This window comes from Guillardia theta (assembly GCF_000315625.1).
Source record: "Guillardia theta CCMP2712 unplaced genomic scaffold GUITHscaffold_6, whole genome shotgun sequence".
NCBI classification, from domain to species: Eukaryota; class Cryptophyceae; order Pyrenomonadales; family Geminigeraceae; genus Guillardia; species Guillardia theta.
The window spans coordinates 320,837-345,000 of record NW_005434668.1 but is presented as its reverse complement, the minus strand read 5'-3'; the positions used below and the strand labels follow the sequence as shown (position 1 = coordinate 345,000).

Here is a 24,164-nt window from a genome sequence, read left to right as displayed (position 1 = left end):
ATGGAAAGCATCTGCGAAGAGATTACAAACGCTCAGGTGCAAAACAAGCTAGTTGAAGTTCCGACAGACACTGTACGCGATGTATTTCGTGCCATTGAACCTGCTATCAATCAGTGCAGCAACGAAGGTTTGTGGGAAGGCTCTCTGCCGATGCAATGCATGAGGTGTGCGCAGATGGCGATGCAGTTTCTGTCAGACGAAGTTCTCGGGCCGAAAGTGTACACAGATGAAACGCTTGAGTTTATTGTCAGGTTCTTGGAGGGATATTGCAATCGAATACTTTTGCCAGAATTGGAAAAGGCGCTGAAAGAAGAATTAGCAATTGAGGAAAAGAAGCCAGGGCGAAAACGAAAGTCGAGACAGAGCACGAATGATTTACGTCAAGATTGCTTTCGTCATGCATCTATAATGAGTGAAGCTATACAGTTATTGAACAAGATTGTCAGTATTCCCAACGTCAAGTTTCAAGATTCGGAATTGCTGCGAGTGTCCAACTTGTGCCTAAGCCTCTTCTTTGCAGAGGGTGCCGAGTATTTATATTACAGCCAACAAGCTTGCATCCCGTTGATGCAAAACATTTTTGCATATTATGATGGCCACAGAGAAAATATAATTCACGAATTCCTGGTAAGGTGCAGTACATGGAAACCAGCTACGAAGGATTTTTGCTATCAACTCTCCACGCCAAGACTTGCCTCTATCCAGATGTCTACAGCCCTTCTGTTGTCGTTATTGCAAGCCGTTGTGAAAAGGCCCTTAAACTCGGTTGATCGTGAGGAGACTGAAACCTCAAATACGAATGCTGCTCTTCCCTTGCTGCTTACGTTCATCAGATATCTCATGCAAAAGTTGATTGTGAAAAAAACTGACAAAGTGGAGGCTAGTGGTTACAAATCCTTCTATCAAACTGTAGTAATGGATGTTACAGTCGTTCTAGGGACACCAGAATGGCCGATTGCCTCCCTGGTCTTGAAGGCATTTTGGAAATATTCCTACGAGATGTGTATCAAAGATTTCCCTTTTGCTGTTAAGACGATGGCTGCAGATTTGTTAGGCAGCATTGTCATTCGTATCAAAGACCTAGCCATGCATGCCAACAGACCGGATATCATGCAAGAAGGAGGGCATATGACCATTCCTGATTACAATGATACGTTCAAATCCCTCGTTGGGCAACAGAAAGAGTATCTTCAGAGATGCAGTTGGATGAAAAATTTGGCGAGCTCTACAGAAAGTCCTCTTTTGCAAGACTCTGATGCCCCGGAGGATCTTTTGCACAAGCTTTTTGCTCAACAGTTACTTCTAAATTTCCTTGCAAACAAGCTCACTGAGGATTCCTCCTACCACTACGTGATAAGGACATGGCTTTACATGTGGTGTGAACAGACTGAATCGAACTCGGTTCATGCTTATTATGATCTAGTATCGGAAGATCGCAATTACAGAATACGACCTGATATGCCCTCGCCTAATTCGAATGAAAGTTGGGAATTTTCCAAATACCTGGCAGCAACTTTCGACGTTCAAGACATCCTAAAACCCTTATTGATACTGTTGAAGCATCCCAAAATGCCTCAATTCCGTCAAAAAGCTTTAAAAGCCCTTTCTCAGGTGGTTGAAATGGACCCTAATACTCTGTCAAATGAGAGAGTAAGAGATGTTGTTTGTGGAAGTATGAAAGACGCGTCGAAGGCAGTGAGAGCTGAGGCAGTCCTCCTTGTGGGAAAGTTTATGTGCCAGGAAACGAATCTAACCCTACAGTACCACGAGAGTATTTGTGAAAGATGCAGAGATACAGGCTCAAGTGTCAGAAAAGCTGCTATGAATATCCTGCGAGATTTGCTGGCAAAGGAGGGCCAAGACAAGAATGTTGTTGATAGTGCGTGTGTTGCTATCATTCCCCTTTTGAAGGACGAAAGTGACGATATCAAGAAGAGGACCTTCCAATTCTTGAAGGAGATGTGGTTTCCCGCAAGAAGACCAGGAGTTCCAGATGGGTCTGTGCTAAGCATTGTTTCTCGCTTCGAGCAGATCAAGAGTGTGGTGAACGCTGCCCATCGAAGTACAACAACAATAGGACGAGAATCGATATCTGTTATCGACATCTTACACGATTTTTTTCGAGACACCACCAATGAAGGTGAAAATTTTGTGAAAGAAAGTCTAGAATACTGTCAGCGGGCGCTTCAAGAAATTATCCAATTCAACGAGGAGTCAAACAACACACCAGATAAGCTGTTGTCTGTTTTTCGAACATTAGCTATGTTTGCAAAGGCCCGACCACCTCTGATTGCCAAGGACATGGAGTTGCTTCATCAGCACTTGTCCTCCAAGGGGGAGCAGAAAGATGGCAGTCCTTGGAGCAAGGAGCAGTGTGAGCTCATCGGAACTGTTGCAGCGATCTATGATTGCGTACTTCCATTTCTGAACGATCCTCCGGAACATCTCATCAAGTATCTATCCCAGGATCTTCCACGTCTCATTCAGTTTGCTCCCAGCATGCCACTGCTGACGATTTCAATTCAGTGTCTGTGCACGCTTGTGAAGAGTGTGGGCAGCATACGAAAACACTCTGATCAAATGCACGCACTGCTCACAGCTTGTTTCAACCGCGAGGTTAAACGTCTCAATGATGAAAAATTTGCTGCGAAACCACGATCCTTGTTGATTGCTGGAATTTTCTGCAAGTTTTCAAACTTCGAGATCACGTTGCAAGGAAAGAAGAGAAAAGCCATCGAGGACAAGAATGTCATGGAAATCTATGACACGTGCATTAAGCACTTTGTCAAGCACAAGCTTTTGCCGTTCAAACGTGCCGGCTTTTCATGTCTTGGCAGCATTTTTGTGAGGCAACCGAATTTGATCCTCAAGGACCCTGCAAAGCGCGCATTGGCCTCTGCTTTTGATGCGACCAGCACTGAAGAGGTGCAACTTGTCGCCATTTCTGCTCTCGCAGAATTCATAGAAGAAGACGTCTCTGATCAAGAATCGACTTGCTTACGTAACACAGTAATGCAGCAGTACCTGGAACGGATCCTAGCGTGTTTGTATAGCAAAAAGGAGGAGACTGCTTCTGCAGCTCTCAAATTGGTTTCTACCATTCACGATCGCGGCCAAGTGCATCCTCAGTTGTGCATTCCTGACATGATCTCAGTGCAGCAAAGAAGCCCTCTTTGTGCAAGCGTCGGTTATCAGGTGTTGAGGAACATTTCTGAGAAGTACCCAGACTACTACAGTCCTGAAGTATTCATCCAAGGAGTGATGAAGGGATTCAGCTTGAAGAAGGACTCGGACCTGATTGCCGTAGAGAACTTCTCCAGATGTCTTGAACTTCGGCTTCCCAACAAGAAGTTCCTTCAACGGCTTGTCAAGCATGCCATTGACAAGCTGAAGCACAAGATTGAATCTCACGAGCGGCAGACGATCGCATCAGAGGTCGAAAACCTCAAGTACCTCGTCAGCATTATGGCCTCTCTGCCCTACCCCGACCAGGAGATAGTCCAGTCGCTCGTCGGGCAGGCGAACGACGCAGGGATCATGATCGGAACCGCCTCCATCGCCATGCTCAAGGATGACACTGAGATCCCAGTCAGTTCTCCTCAGGCTCTCGAATTCATGGAGGAAGCTTCTCGCGCTTACCTGCTCGTGGAGTTGAAGAGGTTCCTGCAGGTAGCCTACCATAACAAGACTGTCTTCCCCGTGGAGCTCGTCATCCCCTTCAACGCTGCCAACTTGATTAAGTGCTCGACCGTGGAGGAGTGCGCGAACTTGCTGAACAACGCGCTGAGGCTAGCGAGCGAGGACAAGGTTCAGCCGCAGGCAGAAGGAAGGCGGAGGGGTCGACCGAGCAGGCAGCAGCCACAGCAGCAGCAGCAGCATAGGAGGCAGTTAGAGCAACAGCTGGACATTTCGTTGGACTCGGCGGGGATCTCAGCCTTCATGGAAGAAGATGAGTTCTCAGATGGCTCGGAGTTCAACCTTGAGGATTATGTTGACATGGACTTGTTGTGAGGGAGACGATGAGTATGTTGGAATGTTATTTGTAGATAGGCATCTATGGAGAGAGCTTTGCAAACAATTACGCTAAATGAGCACGGCTGCAGGACTTGTTGAGATTTCTCAACTTCTTTCTCGGTGTCTCAACTTCTTTCCCCTGGCAGTTTCTCCTCTCATGTGCTCGGCATACCGTGTAACTGTGGGAAAGATGTTTTCATCTCAGGTTTCGTGACTTGTGCTTGCAAACGTGCAGGTCGCTATCCTTCCCTTCAGTCGTCGAAGAGTGAACTTTTCCCTCCTAACTCATCGTCAGTTTCCTATCTCAGCCTCCTCAGCCTCCTGAGTTCCCTTACCGTCATCGTCGAACAATCCTTTTGACTTGCCTCTCAGTCCTCCTCCTCCTGCACCTCCTCGTCCCTTGTCAAAGGCGGAGCCGAGGTCCTCCCCCGAGCGGACGTCGGGCGAGGTTGGTTCCAACAGCATACTGAGCGCAACTTTCCTCCTCGCGTTCGTCTCCTCCAACTTCTTCTTGTTGAGGAGCTCCTGCTGCTTCTGCTCCTCATTTTGCACAGCAACCAGAGGCTCCTCCTTCATTTTCATCTCTCGCGCAAGCTCTGGCTGCTGCACGGGCTCCCTCTCGAACGCTTCATAGGAGGAAGAAGCAGCAAACGTGCTGGAGGGTGCAGAGGTCGTGACGGGGCGATCAGGAAGACGGAGGAGGGCAGGAGGATCATTGACAGGAGGAGGGAGAGATGAAGGAGGAGGAGGAGGGAGGGAGGAGAGAGGAGGAGGGAGAGGCTTTGAGGGCACATCTGCAACTAATAGTCAGGATGAGCGATAGGTTTAACGAGGTTTCAAAGTCACTGACCAAGAGGACGCGACGGGTCGGCAAGCGCCTGCTGTACAGCGGCGAGATCAGCAAGAGCTCTTGACAGTTCGGCTGCTCGTTCGTCGGGGAACGACAAACCACGCAGCACCGCCATGGCCTCCTGCATCTTCCGCGCCAGCTCCTGCCTTCCACCTTCCTGCACCTTGCTGGCAGCCATGGCGGCGGCAGAAGGAGGAACAGGAGCTGCTCCGACGATCACTCCGTTGATGAGACTGATCGCGTTCTTCTTCCCTTGCTCCGCTGGAGGAGGGATAGGAGGAGAGGAGGCGCGTTGCCTGCTCCCTTCGAAGCTCTCGGTGAAGAAGAAGGTAGTGGTAGGAGGAGCAGGAGCAGGAGCAGGAGCAGGAGCAGGAACACAAGCAGGAGGTTCTGTGTTTTCTGTGCGCTGGAGGTGTGCTGGTCGGGCAGGTCGGGGGACGGCTGGACTCTTACCCTCCCTCAAGTTACGAGCAGCTGAGATGAAGACCTGAGAGGAAGTTCAGGGAAGGAGGTCGAGTGACTTAGTAGGATAAGAAGACCGGACCTTGACATCCTCGACAGGAGGATACCGCATCAGACGCTGTAAGCAGCCCATGTTGTCCTGCAAGATTCATAAGAAGACACAGAGAGCAGAGGAAACGAGAGTGCGTAATGACAAGGAGTAGAGAGGGAGAGGGAGAGGAGGAGGGAGGGAAAGAGACAGGGAGGGAGAGGGAGAGGGAAAAAGGGTGACAAGGAAGAAATTAGCATGTGCGGTAGATTCGAACCTTCATCAGCAAGTCCGACCTGACGTAGGTCAACATAGAGAGACAGATGTAGTCCAGCAGTTCAATGTCTTGCCCCTTTGACTTGTTCAGCTGCAAATCACAGAACATCATTACATATCATAACTGTCTCCTCCTCCTCCTCCTCCTCCTCCTCCACATCCTCATAACCTCCACCTCGTCTTCACCTGATCTGCGAACATCGCGTCCCACAGGTATAGCACATCTTCGAGGTGAAACTCACGTCCCAGCAGGAGGCGGATCCATCTGAGTGCGTAAAGTTGAGGCTCAACCTGCAGCGACTGAAGATGAAGGAAGAGCTCGTGGTCCTTGTCTCGCAAAAGAACGTTCTGAACTCTTTCACATCTGCATGACAATCATCATCCTCCCCTCCTCTCGTGTTCTCCCCGTCCGTCTCCCGATCTCTCCTTGCATCCTACTCCCCCTCCTTTCCTCTCCCCTCCTCTCCTCTCCCCTCCTCTCTCCTCTCTCTCTCCAGTCTCCCCGTCTTTCTTACCTTGCGACCGCCTTGTTCGGCTTTGGCGTTTGTCCTTTAGGTACTTTCTGCGGAGGTTCGAAGGAACTTTTGCTGCTCAACATGAGAGCTTCAAAGAGACTGAAAGCATCGTGCTCGAGGTGCTGCGGGGAGAAAGTGAGAGAAGAAGAGCAATCATGAGCGAGGAAACCGCACGCCAAATCCTCCTCCTTCTTGTCAACTTCCACAACCAAAACCACCACCACCGCTGCTACTGCCGACTGTCCTCCTCCTCCTCCTCTCCTTCTCCTCCCTCTCCTCCTCCTCCTCCTCCTCCTCCTCCTCCTCCTCCTTATCATCGTCATCATTAACAACATAATCACCTCCGGGTCCATCAGCGTCTTGATAACCGAGCATCTCTCATCTGAATCCTGCTGCATGCCAGCAACGCTGTCCCGGCATGCCGACATGTCTCGATGAAGCACGGCGACTATGGGGGCAAGGAGCTCGTGCATGCCTTGCCTGTATGAGAGCTGCACAACCATCGCCATGAGCTACTCAGCGCCGGCAGGTCAAGTCAAGTCACAACCTCGCTATGAAGGTTCGACCAGACTGTCAGGACGCGGAGCATGGCTTTCTGCGCCTCCTCTTGCTTCAGAAACTCGTCCTCCACGTTGAGCCTCTCGATATCAATCATGATCGACTTCTGCAGCTCCTGCACGAGCAAGCAACTTCAACATGCAGCACAGCCCATGGCCCGGCACACACCTGCAGCTCGAAATATTTCTTCCACACGCTCCCCTCCGCCTGCCAACCCCCGTCAGACACGTCGGCAAGAGTGAGGAGGCGCAACCTGAGCGAGAGGGTTGTCATGGAGAGGATCCTTCTGGCCCCCGTCCTTGTAGGGGTCAATGAGGAATTCCTCCTTGAGCTCCTGGTATCGCTTCCGCCTCTCCTTCATGATGGTAACCCAAGAGAGGAAGCTCGCGCTGTCTGTGGGTAGAACGCCTGTGGGAGCGAACAAGACGCCAGCAAATGAGAAAAAGAGCATGCAAATCATCGCAGTGATCAGCATACCGAGGAAAACCCTCCAACAGACGCTCCTCATCGGCGAATCCTTCAGGTCTGGAATGCAGCTTGTTACTATCGAGATGTTGCCATGAAGGCAGTCTTACATCCTTCAAACACTTGGTCCCTCAACTTCACCCATGACTGTGAAGAAGAATCCCCCAAACCACCCGCTATCCTCTCTGAAAGCTCCTCAACCAGGTTAAATTGCGGCATCCTATATGCTCCCGAAAGTTTCTTGGGCTCAAGTTTCAGGCCTCCCCGTGCTCCTCTCAATGAACGCACTAGAGGAGCTTTCTTGGCTCAGATCTTTGCTGCCTCACCTCAGCCTCGTCCTCATCGGAGCTGCTCCTCCTCCAACCCGCTCGCCATTCCCATGCTGCCATGCTCTGCCATGATGATGCGGCGTAAGGAACCGAAAAGTCAGAAGGAACCGCTACCAACTACAAGGAACTGGGAATTGTTCCTCCTAAAGAACTTCATATTTGTTCTGTGACAGGAACGGAACGTATTTCTATTTTATGTCAGCAGGGATTGACCACCCTACCCCACCACTTAGGGTTTTCCGGTACCAGGGCTCATCATCAACTTGTACCACCTCTCAATTTTCCCCTACCCGTGTCTGCTCCTCAAGTTTTCAGGATAAGGACCCGTGTCCTTCGCGACTTCTTCCCTACAGTCTCTACTACCCCACCCACCCGTGTAGCCAACACCATCCCGGCCCCACCCACCACCACCACCCCACGGGATGTGCGGAACGCAAAAAGTGTTTTTGTAGCAGGGAAAGCTGTCTTTCACTACCATGATCATACAATTAATATAGACTTTATAACGTTTTTAAAAGTTTATGCGCCACGGAGCCATGGAGGGGGTGGACCGGAAGGGCGCAGGAGAAGGCGGAGACAGAGACGGATAGGATAGATAGATCTCGCAGTAGATGTGTGCATGATAATGATAAGGAGAGCTCAGTATCCTCAAGTCCCTTTCCCGTCACAGGCGCCAGGTCTGCACTGAGGGGAAGGCGGGGTAGTAAAATTTTGATCAGTAGCCGCGGTCGGAAGGAAATGTATTGTGGTTTCGGTAGGATTGTTTGTATGGACGCAGTTTTTTCAAAGTTATGACGATGATCATGACAATGATGCATACACCCTCTGGAGGATACATGAAAGAGTGGACGAAGCAGATGTAGTTACTAGATTCATTCGTTCAGATGACTGAGATATCCAGCGGGCTCGTGTGCTTTTCGGAATAGAGAGCGAAATGACAATGTGCACTCAGGCGATCCGAAGTCGATTTGCTTCTTAGTTGGTAGAGGCAGACGAGCATGGGCTGCATCTGTTCTTCGGAGGAGGATCCGGATGTGCCCACGCACCCGGTTCCTGGCAAGGGCTCGTCCCAGGCTCAACCCCACAAGAGTTCTCAAGACATGAGCATCTTGGATTTGAGCAAATCGAACGATGTGATTGACTTTGAATCCATGGTGATGATTGTTTGATGTAGCTGCCATGCCTCTAAACCCTTGCACAGAATCCTCGGAGGTTCAAGGAAACCACCATTCTGATTATCAAGGAGAACATGCTGGCTGTATTTCCAGCTGGGATAAGGAATTTTACCTCCCTGACAACATTCGACTGTAGCATGAACAGGCTGGACGAGCTTCCTGCGGGTATGTGACCATGCTCTGTTATCTCGTTGCGGTGATAGCTGCCTTGTAGAGATTGGCCTCCTAGTCTCCCTGACAACGTTGGATGCGAACGATAATTCTCTCACGAAGCTGCCAGAGGAGATTGGAAATCTCTCCAAGTGTGTGTCCGTTCGAGTGTGCTGTGCTGTCATTTGACCTGGAGCCAGGCTTGAGAAGCTCTTCCTGTACAAGAACAACATCACTGTCCTCCCGGATACAATCTGCAACCTGGCGGCCTTGAAGGAATTGAATCTTTTCAACAACAAAATCATCAAGTTGCCCACAAAGTTTTCCTCACTGCACAACATGGTGGAGCTGAACCTGGCGGACAACAAGCTGAAGACTACCCCTGACTTGAGCGGATTCACCTCCCTGAACCGCCTTGCCCTCTTCAACAACAACCTGGTTCTGCTACCTCCGCTCTCGGGCTTGGGGAGTCTGGAGAAGCTCGAGATCTACCGCAACAAGCTGGAGACGTTGCCAGACATGAAACAGCTTGACAACTTGCAGGAGTTTCAAGTGACCAACAACCTTGTGAAGGAGCTTCCTGTCAACATCGGGAGTTTTCAGGCCCTGACGACCATTGAGGCATCGCGCAATCAGCTCACTTCGGTATCGTGCTCTCGCACTCTCCACCTCCATGACATGTCGTGTTCGTTAAAAGATTCCGGACTCGGTTCTTGACTTGAAGGAGCTGGTCAAGCTCATGCTGTCTGAGAATCAGGTGCTTGTTTCATTCTGTTATGCAATCTGTCCAATGAGCTCCTCCTCTTATGCTCGTCTTTCAGATTGCAGTCCTCCCGACCGGCTTGTCTAAGTTGCCCCTCAAGACTCTAGACGTCTCCTCAAACCTGCTTGAGAGGTAGCATTGTCCCAGAGAGTTTCTGCCGACCTCTATCTTGTTCTTCCACCCGCTTCCCATCCTCCGCCTGCAGCTTCTCATTTTGACTGTGCAGTTTTCCTGACGTTGAGGGCTGCACGTCACTTACCAACTTGATGGTGGCAAAGAACAAGGTCAGTCTCTTTCCTCCTCTCTGTCTGCTGCACCTGCTCAGAGGACTTCCAGTTGTCGTCCCTCCCCACGTTCCTTGTCTCCGATTTCCCTTACATCAAACGCCTGACCTTTGACGGAAATCCTATCGATATGGAAGACGCCAGTAACCAGGTTGAGGAAGGGAGGGAGGAGAGGGGTCGGGGGGAGAAGGAAGGGAGGGAGGAGAGGGGTCGGGGGGAGAAGGGAGGGAGGGAGGGAGGGAGGGAGGAGAGGACCGAGAGGAGGGAGGGAAGAGGGAGTGGGGGGGGCAGGGGGGCGGCCGCAGATCTGAGGGCATAGATGGTAGTGCAAGGACGTGGGGAGTGAGCAGAAATGCAGCTGACCTTGGAGATGCAGGAGGTGGTGGAGAGCCTCAAGAATCGATTCAAGAGCATCCCTAACTCCAAGTTGAGCGTCATCGTCTGAGCGTCCCCGTTCTCAGCTCAAATCTCCATGTTGGCGATCACCTCGACTTCATGGGCAGGGGCTTTACTGAGGCTTCGGCTTGATTCTCACAAGTTATTCTTGCCCCGCGGAGCCTCCTTCGACTCTCTCCAACCCATCTCTGAGATCTATGATCCGAATATTTACTTGAAGTCAAGTTTTGACAATACATACATTGAAGTAATGATGTTCCCCACTGAACTGTGTTTCTCGGAGTCGGGGTAGCCCGGTGAACTGTTGTCCAATCGGGCCCGGTGACGCCGGCCGCGTGATGCAGGGTGACTCACGGTGAACCGGCCCGGCCGGGCGTTGCCCGACCAACCGGCGCTCTGATCCGGCGCCCAGGCTCTGAGTCTGCAAGTATGATTTGTCTGACTGCCGCAGTGACCGGGTGCCAGTGGCGGGGGCCTTGCGGCCTCCCTGGTCCGCCGGACTCAAGCCGCCGGACTCGAACGAGCCTCAGTCCGGGCCCCGGGCGGGTCCGATCCCGGAGTCCGATCCGAATCGGCCGCCCCGGCATATTTGACCGGCCCCCGCCTGCGGCCGGCACTGCGGCAGGCTGCCGGGCCGCGCACTGCATAGCGGTCCGGCGGGACGGTGACTCCGGGAGTTGCCGGGATCGGACGGTCGGTCACCATGGCACGGGTTTCTGCCGGGACTCCGGGAAGAGTCCGGGCCCGGCCTGTTGTCTTGACTCCCATTTAGACTCTGGGGCAGAGTGGATATTGTTGGGCTAAAGTCGCCATGGTCGTTCGGGCAGCAAAGGGCGTATGGGTGGCGATGGCAGGTAAGACGAACAGCAGCAGGAGCAGCAGGAGCAGCGGCAGGAGAGGGAGCAGGAGCAGGAGGATTTCATGTCTCTACTGTGATATGTGACGTATGCTAAAAGGTATAATGGTCAGTCAGAGCCTTGCCTTCATTACTTGTCCTACTCCAGTCACAAGGGACAACGCCTTGCAATGTACCAAGGTTCCCTGCACTCGCTTGTCGAATATCATACACACTTACCTGTCTGCAGGAAAACTACGAGGAGCTCAACTATCACTCCCCCAGCGTCTGGTACACTCTATCGTCAAACTCGTCCGGACAAGGTATGCGTAGTAGCCGCGTCAAGGAATGCAGGAGAGGAAGGGCTTACACGATGGTGCTAGTTTATCCTTTCTGGTGGATCCGTGAGTCTGCCCCATGCTGCCGTCATTGCGTGTGGGACCTTGGCTATCCGTTCATCGACCCAATCATTCTCGCGTCCGATAGAGCTTCGTCCAACACTACTGACGTCCTTGACTGCTCCAGATTCAAGGTGATGGGAAGGGAGAGGGGAACGAGGGTGTACGTAGATGAGGGAACAAGAAAATGGTGTAGAGCGAATGGGAATGGGAGAGAGGAGGGGACATGAAAATTGGGGGAGCAGGTATGCTTTTGTCTTGCACTGATAATGCAGCAGGTTCAATTTGATTCTTTGGATACAAGTGGAGATGGATATCTTTCTTCGAGCGAGATGGAAACTTTTCTCAGTGTCGATTTGAATGGATGGCTTGTTGCGCGTGATCGCCTCAACAAGGTGAGAACATGCTTTCCGTGGGATGGGTTGTCAACCGCATGGTGAATGGCAGACTGTTTTCTTTGAGTACACGGATTTGAACAAGGACTATAAAATTTCTCTGAATGTAAGTTGAACACGACGAGATTCATCATAACAGCGATGGATACTTCTGCATCTGCAGCTACTGGTGGTGGTGGTGGTGGTGGTGGTGGTGGTGGTGGTGGTGGTGGTGGTGGTGGTGATGATGATAATGATGACGATGACATATCCGATGATGATCGAGATGACGACAACAGTGGTGGTGGTGGTGATGAGATCAACAGTGAAGACTATAGAACGACACTCTGTTCCATCTTTATTCTCATGGTGTGAGGGCGTCACCTCCATTCTGACTGCTGCTTCTAGGAATGGCTTGTGATGAGGCACTTTTGGTCTCTGGTGCAACTTGCAGAGACAGGGCCTAAGGTTTCTCTCTTGGACTCCCCACCTTGTTCTTGTTCTTGTCACTTCTTCCTTCTCTGTGCTCGCTTCCCCTCTCCCCTCTCCCCTCTCCCCTCTCCCCTCTCCCCTCTCCCCTCTCCCCTCTCCCTTCTCCCTTCTATTTCATTTGCCTCCTGTCTATCTTTCGTTCCTTCCTGTGGTCCCCTGCTTGCTCTCCTCTTCCTCCCTCTTGCTCCAACTGATAGCTTGTTTACTTGCAGGTCATGATGGATGAAAACCTACCTTCTGGTCCGCTGGGAGGGTTTTACATGACAGAAGAGATCATTGACATCGTCGTCACCAACATTGTGAACCTCCTCCTCGAACAAGTAGGCCAATGTGGCAAGTGACTTCATGAGCTGACGACCTCCTCCCAAGATCTCTAGCTCGAAATGCACCTACTGCTCCTGCTGCCCACAGACAATCACTCCCTGCCCTTCATCGTGCCCATGGAGCAGTACGTGAGTCTGGCGCCCTCAAGGTTGAAATCTTCCGGCTGTGCATGACTTTCTGCGCAGGGGGATCAGAGTCTTCAATGCAGAGGAGAAGAAGTTCGTCCTGATAGCATGGGACTTGGATGGGAGCACGAGAATCTCGCTGGAAGAGGTAGAGGAGGATGAAACATGTCAAAGATTACTTGACTTGTTCTCTTCAGCATTATTTCCGCGTTTTTGCAGACAGGGACAGGAATGGAGTGATTGATGTTGAAGAATTCTACCTCTCTCTGTGATTCTGCGCCCTGTTGCATAGTGGAGAAACTGATGCTTGATTTCCAGGTACCAGAACACTCTCCCCGATGGGTCGCTCGACTCTTCTTCCATCAAGTACAACTTCAACAAACATGACCTGTAAGTTTCCAGAGCGACTTGTGACATGTGACTGCTGTGACTTGTGTTGACAAATGACTAAGTTTGTCGATTGAAGATGTTACTGTTCTGTTCAGTTGGAGAAGATGATCACGTTGCAGGAACAATGATGGAAAAGTTTCATTCCTGGAACGGAAATTCATCATCGCTGACAACAATCCCACTGACGGCGCACTCTCAGCGCAGGAATGGATCAAGGCAGGCAAGGGATACGCTGAAATTCGCTCTTCACCGCCTTATTTCATTTCGCTTCTGTTCCCTTTTTAATTTTTCATGCTCGATTTCTCACATTTCCTGATCTTTCATTTTCCTAACCCTCTTTGATCAGACTTGCCTTCCATCTTTGGCCCTTTCGATGGCCATAAGAGTCAAATCACAAACGTCGTCGACGAACTCCATTACACCTATTACACTGTCTTGCATGAATGTGCACTGCAAGGTATCAAGGGCGGACTCGCATCTCCTGCAGGGTTGTGAATGGTATTCAGGTGTACAAGCATATCAGAGATTGTTGGTAAGGTTTCCGCTGGCGGCCTGGTAGATTGAAGAACATGTTCGCTCACTGATGTTTTGCTCACAATGTCGTTGAAGGTGCAACATTGTTGTCTCAGCTCAACTCATCCAACCATGGATCACATTCAACGACACGCAGCCAAAGTCAGTCACTTCATTGAGTGCTCCATGCTCCCCTCCTCTCTATTCATAAGTGCAAGGGTTACCTCTGATTTCTTCCATCTAATTTCCTCATTTTTGCTTTCTTGTCATGCTCGCCTTGTCTGACTTGTTTGTCTTGCTCAACTCGGACATGTTTTCCCAATTGTGTTTCGTCGCCTCAAACGCATACCTGCAGCCTGATGATCGCAACGTGGAATGAAGTTACATCTCAACTGCTATGGTCGTCAACTGTCGTTCAAAAGGTTCCTGCTCCCCCTCGTGCTGCGTCTCTAATTCCGACTTGCTTTCTTCCCAGCCCTCGGTCGAGTACTCTTCCTTGAAACCACCCATCACTGGAGCAACGGACTACGGGACGATGCAGGGGGCGCTCTTTGCATCGTGGAAGGTGTGGAGGAACATGTCAAATATGACGCGCGTTCTTGACAACCTCGTCTGTCCACAGGGGAAAGTGCAGCTGGACAATGACTACACCTGCTCTGATTCCTTCGGCATCTCAACTCTGTTGTCCCCGCATGTCTATGACTGCAGTGACAGCTCCCAGCCTCGATGGCTTCATCGTTGTCGTCAGGTCGACCGCTGACACGATCTCCCTTGCGTCTGCTGTCATCTTCATGTAAGACACGTCAGAGAGTTTGGACGCAGTCTGACAAGAGACGGTCGTCAGGGTCTATTCATCCGCATTCGTCAACTTCGTTTGCTTCCTCTTCCTCCTCCTCATTGGCGTCGGGCATCTGCTGTGGCTGGTGGAGAGGAAAGAGAATCCAGAGCAGTTCAATCCGTTGTACGCCAGAGTAAGAAGAACCTGTTACTGCGTTCATGTTGCTGGCGGCCCTGCAGCTCCTCCTCGTGTCTGTATCCTCATTTCCTCTCGCCCCGGCTTGCATGCTGTGATGTAACCTCTCCCATCTTCCCCTCTCCTCTCTCCTCCCTTGCCTCTTTCACTATCTCTCACATCGCCCTCGCTCCTCCTCTTCTCAGGGAGTCCTCGACGGCGCTTGGTTCTGCATCGTCACGATGACAACTGTCGGTTATGGAGACAAAGTTCCTGTGACCGGGCTAGGTGACGTGGACATCGAGCCTCCTTTCAGCTGATCAAACTCGTACTGCAGGAAAAGCCATAACAGCCGTCTGGATGCTCTTTGGCATTATCGTCTTTGGGGTGTTTGCGGGTCAAATCTCCTCCAACGTCAACGTCTTGAGTGCAGAGGCTTCAATCAGTGACGTGACCACCATCGGGGGCTTCACGGTGAGAGCGATGGAGACACTCGTAGTAACATTTGAATTGACTCCTTTTGACCTCTCGTTCCTTGTCCGTACGTGATCTGAAATGCTCGATGACAAAACCTTGAGCCGAATGATCCTTTTGACTTGCTCTCCTTGCAGGTTGGAGTCCTCCAGTCCACAGATTTTGTGGAGCTCGATCAGATTTATCAGTTCACAGCGTCATACTGCCCGGATCTGAAGAGCTGCTTCGACAAGCTGGACAAGAAAACTGTGACACTGTGTGTGAGACGGAAGGAGCTGACGAGGTCGCAGGTCTCTGCCCTCCTGCTCCCTCAGGTCGACGTCCTGACGGTGAGCCGTTTTGCTCTCCTGCCAGCCCTGCTGACACAAGCTTGCTATCTAGTACTTCATCGAGAACAAACTGGCGCAGTCCAACTGTGGGAATCCCTATAGAATCACCGGCTCCCCTGTTCTCCAGGACAAGTACTTCTCGGCAAGGTTCTGCTCGTATGGAAGGGTGAGATCCCAGCAAGACTTCACCTCGACTCATGTCAACTACCCAGGAAATCTTTGCGGCGACTTACCTGGTAAATGGTGTCAACTCGATCCTGGCGACATTGAGAGAAAATGGCTTCACCGACGAACTTGCCCAGGCAGTTATGAGCGCTGCCGAAGACACGTGAGTAGCTCTGAGTATGTCGACATGTGCTCATGACAAGTCACGTTGCTGCAGGTCGTCTGCTAGCTCCTGCAGCCCCCCCAACCCCTTCAACCTCTCCGTTATCATCCCGGCAGCCGCCATTCTCATCTTGTACTACACCATCATCTACTACATCAACTTCATAAGGAGGAAGATTCAGAAGCAAACCATGGATGCTCTGTTCAGGTTCGTCCTGTCTTCGAGGTTGTAATTCTCTGATGCGTGTGATTGCAGCAAGACGTCAAACAAGACATCAGCTCAGATTGCTCTCTACTACGGGAGAAAGTGGAAAGAGCTTGCGAGACACAAAGCAGAGATCCGAAGAGTAGGAGGTGTTGTCGAGTTTCGACGTTCATTGCTTTATATATGAGTTGGAGTCTGCAGGCGAGATTTTACCTCCTTCCGTCCCCAACGCCTATTCCCAAGACGATCGCCTACTCCACTTCCTCCGGCGAGCAAAGATTCTCACCTCCGGCCAGACAAGAGACTTGCAGAGGCTGCAGGATGAGATGAAATCTTTTGTCGCCTCGACAAGACGGACGTGTAAGATCGTCGTCTTTGCGATCCTCGTAAGCATCTTGGATTATTTCACCCTGACCTTGACGGGTTGTTTGCAGCTCCTGGTGTGTGCAGTTACCTCCGTGGTGTACTCTATTGTAATCGTATCGAAAACCCGACAAGTTTATGTCCAAGTTGGCTCGCAATGAGCTGATCTACAGCTAGAAGATCTCATCACCTCAGCCCGTCGGTTTTGCCATCTTCCATATTCTTTCGTCGACCTACCATGTAATGATAAATCCTCGCTCGCTCTGCGAATCCTCGCTCGTCCAGCTCTCGAGCTAGATCTTGAAATGCCTTGGCTTCTATCTTTGCAATCTCCTGCACGTCGGACGTCGAGGTCTTTGGCATGCTCTTACGATGAGAGCTGTCTTCCTTCCGGCGATGGCCGGGCAGGTTCGTGGCTGTGGAGGATGAGGAGTTGAATGTAGAGCCCGAAGGCTCTGAGTTGCCGCAGTATTCCTTCACTGGCCCCGAGTGATCTCTCACCCTCTTCTTGGCTTCTCCCAAGAATTTCAGCTTTTGGAAGGATCGATACCAATCCAACACCAGCTGTCGGCGAACGCAGGCCTGTAGGGTCTGTATCGTTTGGTCGTCGCTGTTGCTTACCACCGGGACATCATTGTCCAAGACGTGACTCGCTTGCCTGACCGAAGGGTCCAGCGCTTCCGCTGCAAACATGACCTTGGCGTGTATGCTCACCGATCTTCCCTGAGGATCCTTGACAAGTCTTCCCTCCCTCGTACGCAAAGAAAATGATTCGCAGATCGTTTGCCCGCGAGTTATGGGAACCATGACGTAACCGATGGCGTCTTTCCATCGAGATGTGTTGTCGTGCACACTAAATAACACCCCAACCTTGTCATCATCATCCAGATCTTCCTCGTCGACGTGTTCCACCTCATGCTCTCCTTCTTGTACTATCTTACATGCATAAGCCTTCCAGACATAGAATCTCTCCCACCACGATGGGTTGCAGTCATTGTACACTACCTCACTCGTAATCTGCGGCCTCAAGTCGTGAATGCGCAGGGCTGAACTCTTTTGTTTGTTTTCCTCCATCTCTGAACCTGCAAGATTGTGAAGAGAAATCCTACAAAACGAACTAGGCGTCCGTCCAACTTCTGGGGAGGACAAATTCTTTCCGAATCTCAACTCGATCTTCACACCTGAATCAAGATCAGCACACAAGATCGAGCAGACGGCAAAGAGATTACATGGAACTTGATGCGAAATGAGAGGTTTCACGACTGAAGTGTACGAAGACTGCAGGTTGCCCATGTTTGTGCTGATCTGCTCTGTGATGAAGTTGGGAGGATCTACATTCAGCAATGTGAAATGATGCGCCTTGTCGTTGTAGGCGCGCAAGCTTTCATCATAGCTGATGGAGCTGGCAAAAGATTGTTCGACAGAAGTCACGATGTTTTCATCCGATGTGATCCTAGGGACATACTGCGGAGACCATCGGCAGAACAAGGTGTCTGGGGAGTTGAAGCTGTAAAGACAGGTCAAGTCACGACCCCAGATGAGAGTGACATCCAAGAAGAAGCACGCACACAGAGAGTATTCAAGTTATCATGCATGAAGGAAAACACATCGTCCGCGTTCTCTCACCTTCTTGACTCAGCTCCCTTGATCTTGCGCGATTGAGGGGAAAGGAAGCCCGGTGCAGCCTCGTCGGGGGCTGTGAAGATATCTTCACATGTAAATGGCGACTTTGGCCAGTATGATTCTCCATCAGGTACGATTTTATCATGCATGATCCTCAGTGATCAGCCGCCGCTGCTTATCACAGTGTGCAAGACTTCCGAATCGAAGAAAATTCAAACTTGTTTCTCGGGTAAAGTGCCAGGACCAGTCCGGGTCATTTTCGCCTGCTCTAAGATCTGCATGTGCATCTGTCGTCTCTCGTTTCTATCAACTCTCCTTTTCTCCTCCTCCAACTCCTTTTCTCCTCCTCAGCATCCCTCGCAGCATCGCCGTGTGTCCCAGCTACAGTAGCGCCATACCGGCCCTAGTCTTGGCGCCTTGCCTGCCCGAACGCCAACACCGGTGCCATTTAGGAGGATACGAGGGGTAGTAGTGCGACCGGTACTTGGATAGCGAACAATCCGGTCAACGAGGGGTATGACTCACCCTACCCCAGGACTTCCACTTCAACGGGTGATCTCGAGATGGGGATCGTCCGATAGTATAAAGTACGGGTAGGTATTACAACGATCACAGGGGTACCTCAGTGTAGTATGTCAAAATGGGGGGTGCATTTGTACCTCGGGGGTGGACAGAAGTGGGGTGGGGTACGTTTACACTGGGTGACTCTTATTAGGAGTTTGGGAGGTGGGGTAGGGTAGAAGGAAAAAAGGGAAGGCAGAAGGCGCAACCGCGTGCAATGGTGATGCGGGTGTGCGTCACGGGAGCGGCAGGCCAGATCGGCTATGCTCTCCTCCCCCACATCTGCTCTGGGAGAACGTTCGGACCGTCTACGAAGATCATTCTCCACCTCCTGGACATCCCAAGAGCTCAACAGGTGAGCGCCAATGTTTGCAGAACGAGGCTAAGGAGAAAAGGAGGCTGGGAGACGGGAGGGGTGATTTTGTGGATTGAGTTGAGGATACACGAGATCTGGTGGCGATGGGAGAATGAAGTTAAGGCTACGAAGTGAGATGCATGGCAGGCGCTCATGGGTGTGAAGATGGAGCTTGAAGATTGCGGGTTTGACTTGCTAGAGGAAGTGGTGGTAACCTCCGATGCGAACGTGGCCTTCACTGGGATCGATGCCTGTATCATGCTCGGTGCATTTCCCCGTGGACCAGGGATGGAAAGAAAGGATCTCCTGGCAAAGAACTGCAACATCTTCAAGGAACAAGGCAGATTGTTGAACGAGGTTGCCTCAAAGAACGTCAAGGTGGTTGTGGTATGAAACGTCGTTCCTGAAACGGATGTGTTGCTGACATTATTTTTGCTGTCTTCAGGTCGGAAATCCTGCAAACACGAATGCACTTGTTGCCCAGCAGTGCGCTCCCTCCATTCCTAAGGAAAACTTCACGGCCCTGACCCGTCTGGACCATAACAGAGCACAGTCTCAGATTGCTATGAGGCTCAAGGTTCCAAGCTCTGCGGTAGAGAACTGCACCATCTGGGGGAATCACTCCTCCACTCAGTATCCCGACGTCTCCAACTCGGTCGTCGCGACTGCGCAAGGCAAACAGAAGGTTGGTGACGTGATCCAAAACCCCGGGTACCTCCACGGAGAGTTCATCAAGGTTGTGCAGCAGAGGGGAGCTGCGATCATCAACGCCCGCAAGCTGTCGTCTGCCATGTCTGCCGCAAAGGCGATCTCAGATCATATGCACGACTGGGTCGTGGGATCGAACGGCAAGACTGTCTCCATGGCGGTGCCCTCTGACGGGAGCTACGGGATCGAGAAAGGGTTGATCTACTCCTTTCCTGTCGTCTGCTCAGCGGGCAAGTACACCATCGTGCAGAACTTGAAGGTCGATCAGTTCTCGAGAAAGATGATGGATGAGACGATGAACGAGCTGAAGCAAGAGCGCGACACTGCCCTCGCTTTCCTCAACAAGGACGCCGACACCATTGCGCGGTCGAAGCTCTGAAGGGCTTGCTGCTGCTGCTGCTACTCTCCTCCCGTTGCTCTTCCTCGTTGTGAGCTCGCTGTGTAATACATCACATGACACTCTAGACTTCATCCTCCCCTCCTCCTCTTGCTGCCTCGTTCTGAAGTTCCTCCGGGAAAGCTTCTTCGCCCGGTGCTCTAGTATTATCCTCTGAAAGAAATTTCCTCTGAGGCGGTGCAAGGCATGGTCGGAGCATGGTGAGCCGGGAGAGCTGGAGACTGCAGGAGGGGGAAGGAGGTAGGGAGGAGGGGGAGAGTAAGACCAAAGACGGAAGGACGAGGTCAGGAATAAGCTACTCGAGCAAGAGAGGAAGGAAGGGTCAGGCCAGGGAGACAGGGATGAAGAACGTTGGGATCTGACTTCAAGTTCAGGTGGTTGTACTTGTCCTTGCCACTGAGGTGGATCATCGTTTGCTTCCTCCTGTGCATTTTCCTCATGATCCTGAGCTACGTGGCTGCCTTGATGGTCCTGGAGGGTAACGGGAGTCGCTCTGATCGACGAAGAATCGCGGGGAGGGGAGGCAGGAAAACGAAGAGGATGCCAGTCGAAGAGAACATGCTGGAAGAGCAATCCAAGAACTTCGAGGTACCTCTTAAGGGCTCGCTGTCGTGCTTCACTGCTCACCTTGACTGCCCAGAACTTGCAAGATTGGGATGATGTGCAGCAGCAGCTTGCTGCAGAGAAACGATACGCGTACAAGGAACAGGGGGAGAATGTTCGACCGTCCAGGGAGCTCCAAGTGAACAAGTCCAAGGTAACGATGCTGCGCATTGAAACAGTGTTTCCAACTCATTGCTTCATATTGCCCAGATTTCATGACAGAATATCTCACTATTTCTGTTACTACCTCCTAAAATTTCTGCTTCTCGCCTCCATCCTTCCATCGCTCCTTGCGTCTCCCTCTCTTTCCTCTTTGTCGCTGACTATCCCTGTCTCGCTCTTTCCATATCTTCCTACCTCCCGTGCAGTTAGGGAGGATGTACAGCGGTCACGAAGACCGAAAAGATACAAAGTAGGCTGTACAGATCCCTCAGTGAATACTAAGTTTACCAAAGAAGATGTAGCATCTTGTAAATGTAGGACTCGAAGAAAGAACCTCGTCCCTATGCATCCCCAGCTTGCACGCAAATCAATCGTAGCGGCTGAGAATGGTAACCCACGACACATCTACACACGCCGTCCACAAGGCCCTTAATCTCAGAGGGATCACGGAGTAGCAGATGATGTCCATCGGAAGCATCTGCGACACCATGACGAGAATCATGTCACCATTCTAGAGTTTCTCACCTTGAGCCCCTGTTGGAGCAACTCAACATGAACTTTCCAGTAGATCGCTTTCTTGAAAGCCGATGTAAATCCCTACAACATTCCTGGTAAGCTGCCAAGTTCCTTCTGCATTGATGATGACCTTAGCAAGATCGTGGTGCAAGTCCATGCCCAACCCTTCCCCAATGTATCCAAAGCCTATGCAGACTGTAAGGCTTTCCGATTTAGCAGTCTTTCTTACCAGGGCTGTCTGTCGCCAAATTCATGAGGAAGATGTAAGAGAAGTTCCAAAGGCAACCCCACACCACCTACAAGGATTCAAGTCAGGAAATCCAATGCTTCTGAAAAGAAGAAACCTGATCCAAGAAAACTTTACAAACGATGTTCGCTAGATTTGATTCAAAACATACAAGATAGTCTACAACCTGTAAGCAGTAAAAGTTAATATTGTAAAACTGCAAGAGAGATCATTACTTCAAAGAACATGTGCAGGAGCGGGCCGTTGGCAAACATTCCCACCAACGTGGAATGTAATACCTTCATTAGATTAGAATGAGTGTCTAGAAATCCTCGCCTAGCGTTACCGAGTAATGGAAGAAGGCGTCTAAGTATATGCCCCTCCCTAATTGAGGGTGGTAGAACAACCCACATGATATTGCCTAAATCCAAACATGAATTGTCTGGTCAAGTGGAATGACTTGGTGGAAACCTCTCCCAACATGTAGATCGTCCCGCTCATGAGACCCTGGAATTGAATGCACAGGGTGAGGCTAAACAGAGGGAGATCGAAATACTGTCTACCTTCTCCACGTATGGCCTTGCTATGTCACGCTTTCTCCTCCTTGGACCCTGAAAACCCTTCAGCATAGCGACACATCATTGATTTTCTCTAACAGGAGAAGCGAGAGGTCGTGTCGCCGCCTCCTGAGGCTCCATGTCGAGTATGCAATGCATCGCCTTCAGGCGCTGCGTCTCCAGGATTAGTCGATTCGTCGGCTAACATCCGCTACTCACTTGTCGTAGATGTCTGTTCTTGTGCTTAAGAGCCTGAAAGACAGAAGATAAGACTTGTTGCGAGCACAAGGACAAACCAGCACCTGAATCTCAGACCTCAGCACCTGGTTCGTTGCTCTTTCGTATTCCAACTTCTCCCGTAGAGTGTCGGGATGGAATTGCTGCTCTTCTTCGGTCTGTATTCTCGACCGAGTCCTTGATGCCCTAGCACAGCCGCTCACTCACATCACAGAAAGTTCCCGAATGCAACTTACGGGGGAGATAATGCTCGAGGAGAAGGCGAGGACCTCGGTGTCCTCTTCCGGGGAACTGGACTCTTCCCACGGGTTTTTCTTGGAGACATCAACACACTGCCTCCCCTTGCCATCTTGGAGGCAATCTTCTGGTACCAATAGACTGCCCAGCCCGGTATCCTATCTAGCTCATTCAACGTCACAGGAGTTCAACAGAGAGGGCCAAACACCAAAAATCGTGAAACCTCGCAAAATTCAACAATCAACGACCTGAATCATGATGATAGGAATCAACAGGAGTTGAACATGATGTAGGAAAGCATCACAACAACAGTGTAAGAGAATGACGATCTTTGCAGTAGAAATTTGTTTGAGGTAGACAGAGATAAACAAGGCTGTTCAAATCAGCGGAATCAAACTGGAGAAACAGGGGGAAAAATCGGGGACGTCAATAATACCAGCACCATGAAGTAAGTGGAAATGGGCATGGCATTGAGCGAAGTATAACTTGATGAGAGTGAGGGAGAGAGAGAGAGAGCCAGGGCGAGAAAGGAAAGGTGACAATAACGCTCAAATCGTGCCATCATTGCCATCGCAGGAGATGCAAAGGAGGCTCTGGAGGAAAAGGTTTGGGATTGGCAAGTCAGACACCTATGGAAAACCCCTGCTTTAACACCCCCCAACACCTATAGAAATAAATTCATCAGCGCCAATAGGTAATAGTCTATATGGTGTGTCCTCAGAAGGGTCAACCTCCTAGGAAAGGGGGCTGCTTGCCAACTTGTAATAGAATAAGGGGCCGATTGAACCGGGTCGAACGGCCATGCCAACAGAGTTTTCCTCAACTCTAACTTCTAACAATAATCCTTCCGATTTTATTGTCGGTTATCAATTTAACTTGCAGAAAACAATTGGTTCACGTGACATCTTCTTGTTGAAATTTATGACTCGTAGTAAAAGTTCATTTTTAGTACGACAGTTGGCAGTAAACATACCATTAGAAAATCAGTTTTTCTCCCACAAAATATTGTCCTCAGCTAATGGAGTGAGGCACTTGACCGAATTTTACTGTGATTTCTATTGTAATATATTTTGTTTTTTTGGGTTCTACTTTCTAGTCGTCGGACCAACAATACATAAACAATAAAAATATGCATCGAACAATAAATTTCACTGAATACCAGTACAAGCAATATGAGTTATTGTTTTATTATGTTTTAGAATAATGATTCTCGTAGAATGTTTATTTAGAGGGGTTTGCTGGCGGAGGAAAAAATTGCCTTAAAAGTGGTTTTAGACTTCAATAAGTATTTTCAAAGGTACTCCGATGACTTGTTGGAGAAATTCTCGTTGACTGTCACAAAACAGTCAAGAAATAATTATTTCAAAACACCCAAATATGAGACCGCTGAAATAATTAGAACATTATTGAAATAGTCCAACATGACTCACCAAATAATGAAAATAGACACCCATCTTGATATCACATATTGCCACGTGGAAAGGATCCCAAAAAGAAGTTTTTCAATGAATGACATTGTTTTTAAAAATAAAAGTAAATTGTATTTCATACATTTAATTACTTAAATTGAAAAGGCAAGCGGAGCAAACGAAGGATGGGGGAAAAGGTGAAGAAAC

At 50.2% G+C, this 24,164-nt stretch overlaps 7 protein-coding genes across 7 annotated transcripts; 4 read left to right on the top strand and 3 right to left on the bottom strand.

Annotated features, from left to right (window-relative positions):
- Nucleotides 1-3,673, top strand: GUITHDRAFT_132987 (hypothetical protein; the record flags this gene model as incomplete). The annotated part of the gene is given in 5 exon segments (XM_005840160.1): nucleotides 1-36; nucleotides 68-127; nucleotides 175-632; nucleotides 834-3,650; nucleotides 3,670-3,673. The coding sequence occupies 5 exon segments, from the start codon at nucleotides 1-3 to the stop codon at nucleotides 3,671-3,673; spliced, it is 3,375 nt and encodes a 1,124-aa protein (XP_005840217.1).
- A 632-nt stretch (nucleotides 3,674-4,305) lies between these two features.
- Nucleotides 4,306-7,387, bottom strand: GUITHDRAFT_100942 (hypothetical protein; the record flags this gene model as incomplete). Its single annotated transcript, XM_005840159.1, has 13 exons — nucleotides 4,306-4,808; nucleotides 4,865-5,125; nucleotides 5,318-5,351; nucleotides 5,409-5,465; nucleotides 5,632-5,721; nucleotides 5,817-5,994; nucleotides 6,146-6,267; nucleotides 6,487-6,636; nucleotides 6,693-6,818; nucleotides 6,872-6,910; nucleotides 6,957-7,111; nucleotides 7,181-7,228; nucleotides 7,279-7,387. 13 exons carry the CDS (start codon nucleotides 7,385-7,387, stop codon nucleotides 4,306-4,308), a joined length of 1,872 nt encoding a protein of 623 aa, XP_005840216.1.
- A 1,108-nt stretch (nucleotides 7,388-8,495) lies between these two features.
- On the top strand, nucleotides 8,496-10,314 carry GUITHDRAFT_132985 (hypothetical protein; the record flags this gene model as incomplete). Its single annotated transcript, XM_005840158.1, has 9 exons — nucleotides 8,496-8,651; nucleotides 8,699-8,837; nucleotides 8,887-8,974; nucleotides 9,023-9,467; nucleotides 9,520-9,579; nucleotides 9,644-9,717; nucleotides 9,812-9,869; nucleotides 9,922-10,020; nucleotides 10,246-10,314. 9 exons carry the CDS (start codon nucleotides 8,496-8,498, stop codon nucleotides 10,312-10,314), a joined length of 1,188 nt encoding a protein of 395 aa, XP_005840215.1.
- Nucleotides 10,315-11,211: 897 nt separating this feature from the next.
- Nucleotides 11,212-16,527, top strand: GUITHDRAFT_100940 (hypothetical protein; the record flags this gene model as incomplete). The annotated part of the gene is made up of 27 exons (XM_005840157.1): nucleotides 11,212-11,301; nucleotides 11,351-11,423; nucleotides 11,484-11,632; nucleotides 11,777-11,893; nucleotides 11,946-11,999; nucleotides 12,281-12,340; nucleotides 12,577-12,684; nucleotides 12,734-12,816; nucleotides 12,874-12,961; nucleotides 13,011-13,081; nucleotides 13,132-13,203; nucleotides 13,691-13,735; nucleotides 14,072-14,138; nucleotides 14,192-14,281; nucleotides 14,339-14,397; nucleotides 14,438-14,509; nucleotides 14,561-14,687; nucleotides 14,875-14,956; nucleotides 15,006-15,142; nucleotides 15,280-15,390; nucleotides 15,433-15,471; nucleotides 15,524-15,637; nucleotides 15,684-15,799; nucleotides 15,854-16,006; nucleotides 16,055-16,152; nucleotides 16,205-16,389; nucleotides 16,438-16,527. 27 exons carry the CDS (start codon nucleotides 11,212-11,214, stop codon nucleotides 16,525-16,527), a joined length of 2,550 nt encoding a protein of 849 aa, XP_005840214.1.
- A 25-nt stretch (nucleotides 16,528-16,552) lies between these two features.
- On the bottom strand, nucleotides 16,553-18,276 carry GUITHDRAFT_100939 (hypothetical protein; the record flags this gene model as incomplete). Its single annotated transcript, XM_005840156.1, has 4 exons — nucleotides 16,553-17,547; nucleotides 17,596-17,873; nucleotides 17,993-18,062; nucleotides 18,234-18,276. 4 exons carry the CDS (start codon nucleotides 18,274-18,276, stop codon nucleotides 16,553-16,555), a joined length of 1,386 nt encoding a protein of 461 aa, XP_005840213.1.
- A 497-nt stretch (nucleotides 18,277-18,773) lies between these two features.
- Nucleotides 18,774-19,992, top strand: GUITHDRAFT_64327 (hypothetical protein; the record flags this gene model as incomplete). The annotated part of the gene is made up of 3 exons (XM_005840155.1): nucleotides 18,774-18,905; nucleotides 19,053-19,292; nucleotides 19,351-19,992. 3 exons carry the CDS (start codon nucleotides 18,774-18,776, stop codon nucleotides 19,990-19,992), a joined length of 1,014 nt encoding a protein of 337 aa, XP_005840212.1.
- Nucleotides 19,993-21,142: 1,150 nt separating this feature from the next.
- On the bottom strand, nucleotides 21,143-22,636 carry GUITHDRAFT_100937 (hypothetical protein; the record flags this gene model as incomplete). Its single annotated transcript, XM_005840154.1, has 11 exons — nucleotides 21,143-21,253; nucleotides 21,301-21,372; nucleotides 21,422-21,477; nucleotides 21,521-21,587; nucleotides 21,636-21,704; nucleotides 21,989-22,024; nucleotides 22,081-22,128; nucleotides 22,174-22,245; nucleotides 22,294-22,326; nucleotides 22,377-22,497; nucleotides 22,581-22,636. The coding sequence occupies 11 exons, from the start codon at nucleotides 22,634-22,636 to the stop codon at nucleotides 21,143-21,145; spliced, it is 741 nt and encodes a 246-aa protein (XP_005840211.1).
- Between the last annotated feature and the right edge of the window lie 1,528 nt (nucleotides 22,637-24,164).